Source organism: Adiantum capillus-veneris, chromosome 20 (assembly GCF_014529385.1).
Source record: "Adiantum capillus-veneris isolate H3 chromosome 20, ASM1452938v2, whole genome shotgun sequence".
In the NCBI taxonomy this organism is placed as follows: Eukaryota; Viridiplantae; Streptophyta; class Polypodiopsida; order Polypodiales; family Pteridaceae; genus Adiantum; species Adiantum capillus-veneris.
In genome coordinates this window covers 122591224-122600172 of record NC_140950.1, presented here as the reverse complement: position 1 = coordinate 122600172, position 8949 = coordinate 122591224, and the positions used below count along the sequence as shown (strand labels likewise).

Here is an 8949-nt window from a genome sequence, read left to right as displayed (position 1 = left end):
AAGTGATTGTTGCGAAACTTCTTATTATTGCTTTGTCGGGGATCTCATGCTAGTGCAAACTTCTATTGAGTAGAACTTACGGTTGTTTAAAATTCATGGTACGGGACCCCAAGTGAATTGGTAGTGCTTGTTGTTATTTAAGAGAAATATTGCTCTGCTTGCTGTGTGTGATAACTCACAAAAGATTGCAGCTTATTGCTTGAGCTCGAAAGTTCTAGTTTTTGGGACTTTTGTTTCATCTCTTGAATTGGGTTTTTTTCCTCTCTTGGATTAGTATGCATAAGATGTGTGGCTTGACATAACACTTTTTGAAAGAACAACTTATACTATTCCTATTTGGGCCACATACGCCCCTACTCGCTCTATTCCATATCTTCATTATGGAGACTCTTGCGAGATCCCATTATTTGGATGGTTTGTTTAGGACATACTGTGTTCGAGCCTAGAAGAGCTAGGCTAAACCACTTGGGCGAATGCCCATTGTGCTCATCAATGTACACAATACGATAAAAAGAGGACTAGATGCCCTCCTCATGTCCGCGTGTAGCTGTGTGCTTGCCCGCTGTCATCACTCCTTCTAGCTCCATCTGGCACCACTTGGGGTGTGCGTTCTCCTACCATTTCACCTGTCACGTGCTTGCTCCTCTTCTCCCTCCTCGTCACACTCGCCATTTGGCAATCCCTCCCTTTTCTCTTTGATCCTCATGGCAACATATCGCAAGATGCGATCTGATAAAACACCCATCTACACTTGCCCCTTAGGTAAGCATTATGTCATGGTTTGAGAGAAGATTGTTTCTAGAGAACACCGTCTAGTAATTGTGTCTCCAAGGTGTTAATTTAATCCTGAAGACAGAACGTTCTACTTGTTGGGTTTGACAGAGAGAGTGCCAAGATGGCGGGAGCAGCAGGTGCCCTAGCAAAGGCAGTGGCAATGGTGGCTTCACCGTCTGCGCGGATCAGAGAGATGCGCCTATCGGGTCCACAGATCTTCACACAGGGCGCTCAATTCTGTTGCATTTCGCTAGGGTCGCAAGCCTTTACGTCTTCACCACATCGCAACAGCAAGGATCCATTCTCTTCGTCCCCGTTTGCCTGCTGCAGTGGTGCGGCCCGAAGCATGGCTCAATCTGTGTGTAAGCCCATCGCTGAAAACCCTTTCTGGTTTATCTGATATCAAGCACCTCTGGATTTTGATGAGGGTTCAACCAGAAAGAGAATATTTTGTTGTGATCCCTCTACTGCTTTGTATAGTGAGGAATGGCTAAGCATGGCTCTTTGCCGGGAGCTATATGTTGTGGGAAATGCCCATGCGTGTCTTTCGTAGGATGTTCAATGGCTCTCACGGGACCATGATACATCCCATAATGTGGAAGGGGAATTCAGCAAACCACTTGTTTGTGCTCCTTTGCGTTTCACAAACCTTTGGACATGCCCCTTCATGTGTGAATTGTTGCACTTTGTATAGCAGCTAGCTGCATCACATTGCTCTTTGTGCTCCTTTGCGTTTCACAAATCTTTTGGACGTGCAGGCTCCCTTCATGTGTGAAGTGTTGCTCTTTGTATAGCTGCATGACATTGGCGGGTGTACAATGGCATGGGGTGTTGATATTTCTGACTTGCATGCAAGCTTGCAAAAAATTGAAGGTGAGGCCAGACTGTGATTGGTAATTGAGGAAATGATAAAGGGCAAAAAGCAAACAGAATTTGCAATTCCTCTTGAAGGCCTTCTTGAAAGTTGTAGCTTGTACTCGTTGGGAGTCACACATAACAGAAGTACACATGCATGACATGCAAGAAGCTTATGTGAAGCACCTCATATTCTTGCCAGTCGGATTGTGAAAGCTAGCTTCAGATGTTTCACGCAACGTAAATGACCTTTTTTGAGCAATAATGTTTTCTCTGCGAATCAAGGAGGAAATGGAAGAAATATGTAGGTTCTATCCATTGCTTATGAGAGCCACTGATTGTATGTTTGCGTTATTGGTTAAACTTAATTTGTCACTAGCATGCGGACAAGAATGTGACTTTACCTACTGTTTAGCAGTGCAGAAGGAAGCTGTGGTAGCAGCAGATGCACCGGCAGCTTTGGGACCGTACTCTCAAGCAATAAAGGCAGGGAACCTTGTATTTGTATCGGGTGTCTTGGGTCTTGTTCCTGAGGTATTGTTGTCTTTATCAAGAGAATCAGGTCGCCATGCCCGGTAAATGTGTAGATAGCTCACAGTTTTCTTTTGGGCTTGCAGACAGGAAGTTTTATTTCAGAATCAGTAGAAGGACAGACAGAACAGGTGAGGCTTGCTTGAATTGAAGGTCACACCTGGTGTTTTCTTGTCTGGCGAGTATTATTGAGCTTGATTGCTATTTTTGCATGAAGGTTCTCAAGAACATGGGTGCTATCTTGAAAGCAGCAGGTTCCAGCTATGGATCTGTTGTTAAAACTACTATCATGTAGGTTTTTCCAATGCTTCGTGTCATCGACAGTTTTTTTTCTCATGCCCATTTGAACCTGCGTATTATTGATCCACTGGTTGCTCAAACCAGGCAACTTCCTTCAAATTTTTAACTGCATTCTTTCAGGCAAAGCTAATAGACATGTCAATTTTTGTATTGCAGGTTGGCTGATTTGAGCGATTTCAAAATGGTCAATGAAATTTATGCAAAGTGTAAGTTTTTATCTGATTTGCCAATAAGGAATTGTTACTTTTTTGTATTGCGAGTGACAATTTTCTTTTAATATTGTGGTCAGATTTTCCTGCACCTTTTCCAGCACGATCCACTTATCAAGTTGCTGCTCTTCCTTTGAATGCCCGTATAGAAATTGAGTGCATTGCACTTCTTTGATGAATTTTGCTTTTGCAAGTTTTCCTTGCATAGAGGGGTCTACAGAAAGAAAGGGCCATGAATAGAGCCGGTAGGAGTTAAGAGTGGGCCATCGAATAAAGTTGCAGCTGGCCGATGGGTAAAAAACTGGCTGCTTTTGCAATTCTCGAAGAATAAAACACCGTTTTTGATAGCGGCAACACCACAAATATTTGGGATAGAATCAAGATGGGCAAGTTCCAAGTTCCACCTGTTCAAGATACTATGGACAGGGTTTAACTTGTTGCTAGTTGTAGACTAGCTGTTTATCAAGACGTTACTTTGGATGTTCAGCAACCTCTTTTATGGATCTTAGAAAAGAGATACCTGCTTGCAGTGAGGTGATAGGGATACAAGTTTTCGAGCCCTAGTGAGGGCATGCGATGTGTTATGCTGTTGGCATCCATGGTCAAAAGTTATTCCAAGTATATGGTTTATGACAGTTGCTTGCTGAAAATTTTGTCATGCAAGATGTGTGAACATGTTGAAATCTTTGATCTTTTATCTGAACTTGCAGTTCACGATGTTTTTTTGTTTGTGCTTGTGCTATCTTTCTTTTCCTCTGAAAACATTATATGAGAAAGCAAGTTCTCTAAATTAGATTAGTTCTACTAAAAACTTTCAAGGTTTTTCTGGTGAGATTTTGATTCAATCTGTTTATCTAGGAGCGCTCTTTGTTTGGGATGGTCTGCTGACTTTGTATCAGTTAATCAGAAAGTAATCGGAAGTGATTTCCCTCGAGATTGTGGTGGTACACATTGTTGAAAATCATGTTCTGCATATGAAGCGCAGAATCCTGTTGAATTATTGTCTGGTTTATGTCAATCCTCCATGCTTGTAATAGTTTTTGGCATTTCAAAACATTTGTTTTTGGCATGTTAAAACATGCCTTAGACAACAAGGAGAAAGACTCCAAATTTTTGGACCTGATTTTATGTTTGTAAATGGGTCCTTCCATTGAAGAGCCTCGTCAGTATCTTTTAACTTTTCTGTTTAGAAAGACTTCAATTAGTGCCTTCTCAATTTATTGTTTTATAATGCCAAAGTGGGCTGATTGAACTCATGGTCGGTGTTTGGAAGGACTGTCTATGAGACTTTGCCATAGCACGACTCATTTTTTTTCTAGTTTTTGAAGATTACGAGTGTCATTGAACCAAGTCTTCCTTCTCCAGTTTCAACATGCAATGTGGCTCACCATTTTGTGCCCCAACTTGGTTGAAGCTAGGCCGTCTCCTCTTGCACGCATGGCTAGTCCAAGAGATGGAACAAAAGAAATTAGCTGAGGTTGTTGGTTTTAATGCCGTTGGCTGCCACATTGTAGTTCTCTCGTCTGACAACAAGTCGTCATGTGCACTACGCTTTACAATCTATTCAATCAAGCACTCGGATAAATTCTTATGTTGAAAATGGGGGACAAAATATGATATGAACATTCTTGCCATTATGCATTGTTGCTGGAATGGTATGTAACATTTGTGGAGCCATCATATGGAGTGGTTTGAAGGAAGTACTCCTGGCCAGTCATGTGGTTAGCATTGCTATCAATCTACATGCGCCGGTATATTCATCTTCCTTTGCAATAGAATGAGCTCTCTTTGGTTGTACCTTTAGTCGCAACTTCCTATGTATTTTAAGAATGTAAAACCTGAACAATCATCTTCATAGTTATCAATGAAGGTTCTTCAAGGCTTTCATTTGGGTTGTAGGCATACTGATTTGTTTGCCACAATAGTAGTAGGATGTAAGGATGATGATGTAGACCTTCCTCCACTAGATGAACCTTATCCCTTGCTCTTAAAATAGAGTATTTTGCAAGTATTCAAGAGAATTAGGTACTTTTGCAAAGGAAGGTTCTTATAGCATTTATCGAATCTAATGTTTATGCTCAAAGGCTTAGCAATATATAAGTACCTCCAAGCAATAAATAAGAAGAAGATAGCTTAGAGTAGGCTAGTAAATACACAAACAAGAGAACACTGAACTGAGAAACACAACCGAGGTAATGCTCATATGAGTCAAAACAACAAAGCTGTTTTTGGGTTTAGAGAACATTTTGGATATATAGGGGGTACTTTAAAGGCACTCTAAACGTACTTGAATAGCTAACAAATAGTTCATAAAGTCGCAAAATAGGTGCTTCTAGAAAGACAAACTACTCACATGTACACGGGTTCTGATTGTGTTGTCGTAATGGTGACGTGTGTGCCAATAAAGTGTCTTTTTGTATTGACATACATTGTGTTTACATCATACTTATAAAGTAATTGGAGGATTTTTGTGTAGCTGGAATACATTGATGAATAAGATTAAAGAGAGAATCTCTCCTAGTAGCCATGTTTCACCTCAAAGGCAACTATGTTTAGAAAGAGCCACAACTTTTACATCAATAGTCTAAATTTTTATATACAAGCGAAATCTTCAATTACGATTTCAATTAATCTTTTGATAAGACCATAGAGGAGGTGTTTCCCGTGCTAGTAGGAAGAGGTGGCTATGTGTGGGTGATTTGCAAATTAAAGCTTGTCCACCATAATATTTGTGGTCTAATGCATACTTTGTCTTTTTTACATTGATGATTACTCAAGGTATGTATGGGATATTTGATGAAGTAAATGTCTAAGTGTGTGCGCTTCAAGTAAAGTTTATTTGTTGCTTGGAATGTATGTGGTTGCAATATGGGCACCCTTGGTTTTGATATTGGAAAAGAGTTTATGTTTTAAGAGATCTCAATATATTTTTGGCTAACACTGGAAAAAAATGGCAATGTACAATGTCATTATCTCCTAGCAAATTGGTGTGCTAGAGAGAAAAATAGGTCAGTTTGAGAGATAGCATAATGTATGGTCAAAAGCTATAAGGTTTGTGGGCTTCATCCTAGAGTCGCCATGGAGCATGTCCCTAGTCTATTGGGCATTCTAAGTGGCATATGGCACGTTGTGTAGCATTGCCAAAAGAGGCCTTGGTCATAGGCTATCTCATGTGGGGCATTTCTAGAGATAAAATCACATGTAGTAGTAGACATGAATAAAACCCCTCAAATATGAAAATTCTAGTTTGGCTCTTGGAAAAGAATATTCCAAGTTTTCATGCATGAGGTAAGCATATGCTACCTCTTCTATCCTATTTAAGCACCCCTTTTGTACTCATTTTCATCAAATAATAAGTTCATTTTGTGTCTACAATTTAGTCAATTCCATTGAGCAATTAGCATTGTAATTAGCATGCTATTAGAACAACCCTCTTTCATTTTTCCTAATCCTAACATATGTTATCAAAGCTATGACAAGATTTAACATCTCCTAATATCAGTAATTAGATCCTCTTGTTTAAGCATACTAGTCCCATTTTTACAGGTGTTGAAGACCATGAAGACCGGGTAGAGGATTTTGAGCTATGGATGCTATCGATGCATATGGTGACAGATGCAAAAAAGCTGCATATTGTGCCACTGCTGGTGCACGGGTGCGTAAAGATATGGCTATGGCCTAAAGAGTGGTGATTTGGGTTCATGGCAAGAGCTGCGGAATCAATTTCTTGGGTGGTTTCTAAAGGCGATTTCCCGACGGAGGCTGGTACAAAGTTGAGGGCGCTACGCCAAGATGTAAGCAAAGAGTTTCAGTTTTCCTTGAGCAATTCGAAGCCTGTTAGAGGCAGTTGGAGATTGTTATGAGGGTTAAAGATAACCAATACTTAAAATTGTCGAAGTTTCTTGAGTGCTTGCATCCAAAGATCAGGGAAAAGGTGGAGTGCGATGAGGACAGTTATGATGATATGGTATATCTGGCCAAAGTGAAGAGCAAAAAGGTGAAGCGAAAGCTTGAATTGGGCTTGTTAAATCTTACAGATTATGTGCCCGTTGTGGCAGAGTGTACCATGATTCAACCAAAGGTGGTGCCAGTTGTTCAAAATACAAGACTTGTTGAGGAAAGGTCAGTGGTCGATTACGCTCCTTGGAGGTTTCCAATTTATGATGTGCCTGCACCGATGGTGGATGAGCTTGTCAACGAGGATAAGCCCCTTGTCAAAGAGAACCAGTGTGCAATAGAGCTAGCTCATATCAAGTTCCAAGAGCAGTTTAAAGAGGTAAAGCCTGTTGTTTTGAAGCAAGTGCATGAAAAGGTAGCAGAGTGTAGCCATGTTGCAGATACCAAGATCTTGGAAGTAGATGAAGAAAGTGTGAAAAGCCAAGGTGTTGGTCAAGCTTTTATGGAACAACAAGAGGATGAGGATGCTAATAGAGAGTCAGTATGTGGTGTTGAAGATGGTGAAGATACAAGATCGAGTTTTTTGGGAGACAAGCGAGGAGAATAGCGGATGAGTCCACATCCTATGGAGAGGGGACAAGTTCCGATGATCCAATGTTGGTAAAGGTAAAGTTGCCTTGTTGTTTGTCTGATAGTATGGTGATCGACAATGTGAAAGAAAAGCAGGTTGGAGTGCCGAAGCTTGTCAAAGAGGATATGATGTCAAAGAGCGCATGCAATGCTATGGTGGTGACCATGATGATGGGAGTTACGATAGTGAGTGTTTTAACAGTGCAGATGGTTCGTTGCTTTGCAAATAAGGATAAGGTTGAATCTATGGATAGCCATGCTGTTCTACACGACAAGAGGGAAATGATGAAGTGAAAACCAAGGGGATTGGGCATTTTTCTTATGCTCATGATGTGTTATATGTTGACAACTGAAGGTAGGAGCAGCTAGAGTTACCTATGGCTTGCACGGGTGATGGGATGGATACAGGTTTCTTGGATCAGGTATACATTGAAAGTGAAGCTGATTGGGGGTTTGATGATCCGGTGGTTGACGGGTTGGGATTTTTTTTTATGCTCATGATGTGTTAGATGCTGACCAAAGGGAGGAGCAGCTGGAGTTGCCTATGGCTTGCATGGGTGATGGGATGGATACAAGTTTCTTGGATCAGGGGTATGCATTGAAAGTGAAGCTAATTGGGGGTTATGATCGGGTGGTTGATACGGATGAAGCGACAAAGTTGCTTGTGAATAGAGCTTTGGCCAAAATATAGGAGATGTGACAGTTAGCTCCTCCAAAGGAGATGTTTCTAGTGGATGAGCCAGGTTTTGTGAATTGAGCTCGTCGAGGAGTGTGTCGACTAGGAGCAGAATTTGTATATGGTTGTTATGTGAAGACATCATTGCCTTTTTTTGTGTCCATTCCCTCTTCCCCCTTCTCTTCTCTGCTTTTGTGCGTACATTTCCATGCGTGTGTTGAGGTTGTGTGTGAGTGGAAGGCAGTGAGTTGAACAATGCGGAATGATTGCATTGGTTTGTGGTGTTGTAGCGAGTTGTGTGCAAATGGTGGTTTGTCTAAGGAAGTGTGGAGTTGTGATTGAGTTTTCTAGTGGATTGGGGTGTTGTGAAAGCCCTGGGCTATAGAGAGGCGATAGTTTATGTGCTTGGCATGTTCCGCTTTCCAACGTTGCCATCTCCATAAGGGGGGGGGGGGGGGGGGGGAGGGGGCGGGGAAGGGAACCGTAGTGCTCACAACGGCGAGCAGGCAGGCAGGGAGCAGCGTGTGCAAGAAGGGGGGGAGGGGGGCCTCACGCGATGGCGAGAGAAGCAGCAGCAGCGAGCCGATCTAGGTAGGTTGTTGGTTTTAATGCCCTTGGCTACCACATTGTAGCAGCGTGCGCAAGAAGGGGGGGAGGGGGGCCTCACGCGATGGCGAGAGAAGCAGCAGCAGCGAGCCGATCTAGGTAGGTTGGTGGTTTTAATGCCCTTGGCTACCACATTGTAGTTCTCTCTCGTCTGATGAGTCGTCATGTGCACTAAGCTCTACAATCTATTCAATCAAACACTCGAATAAATTCTTATGCTGAAAATGGGGACACAAAACATGATATGAGCATTCTTGCTATTATGCAATGTTTCCAGAATGGTATATAACATTTGTGGAGCCCTCATATGGAGTGCTTTGAAGGAAGTAATCCTGACCAGTCATGTGGTTAGCATTGCTATCAATCTACATGGGCCGGTATATTCATCTTCCTTTGCAATAGAATGAGCTTTCTTTGGTTGTACCTTTAGTCGCAACTTCCTATGTATTTTAAGAATGTAAAACCTGAACA

General features: G+C 41.8%; 1 protein-coding gene across 1 annotated transcript; it reads left to right on the top strand.

Moving 5' to 3' along the window:
* Positions 1-830: 830 nt before the first annotated feature.
* LOC147433193 (reactive Intermediate Deaminase A, chloroplastic-like) lies at positions 831-3386 on the top strand. Its single transcript, XM_086492843.1, has 6 exons — positions 831-1136; positions 2048-2163; positions 2247-2291; positions 2378-2451; positions 2617-2666; positions 2750-3386. Exons 1-6 carry the CDS (start codon positions 896-898, stop codon positions 2842-2844), a joined length of 621 nt encoding a protein of 206 aa, XP_086348969.1. The 5' UTR covers positions 831-895; the 3' UTR covers positions 2845-3386.
* The last annotated feature ends 5563 nt before the right edge of the window (positions 3387-8949 follow it).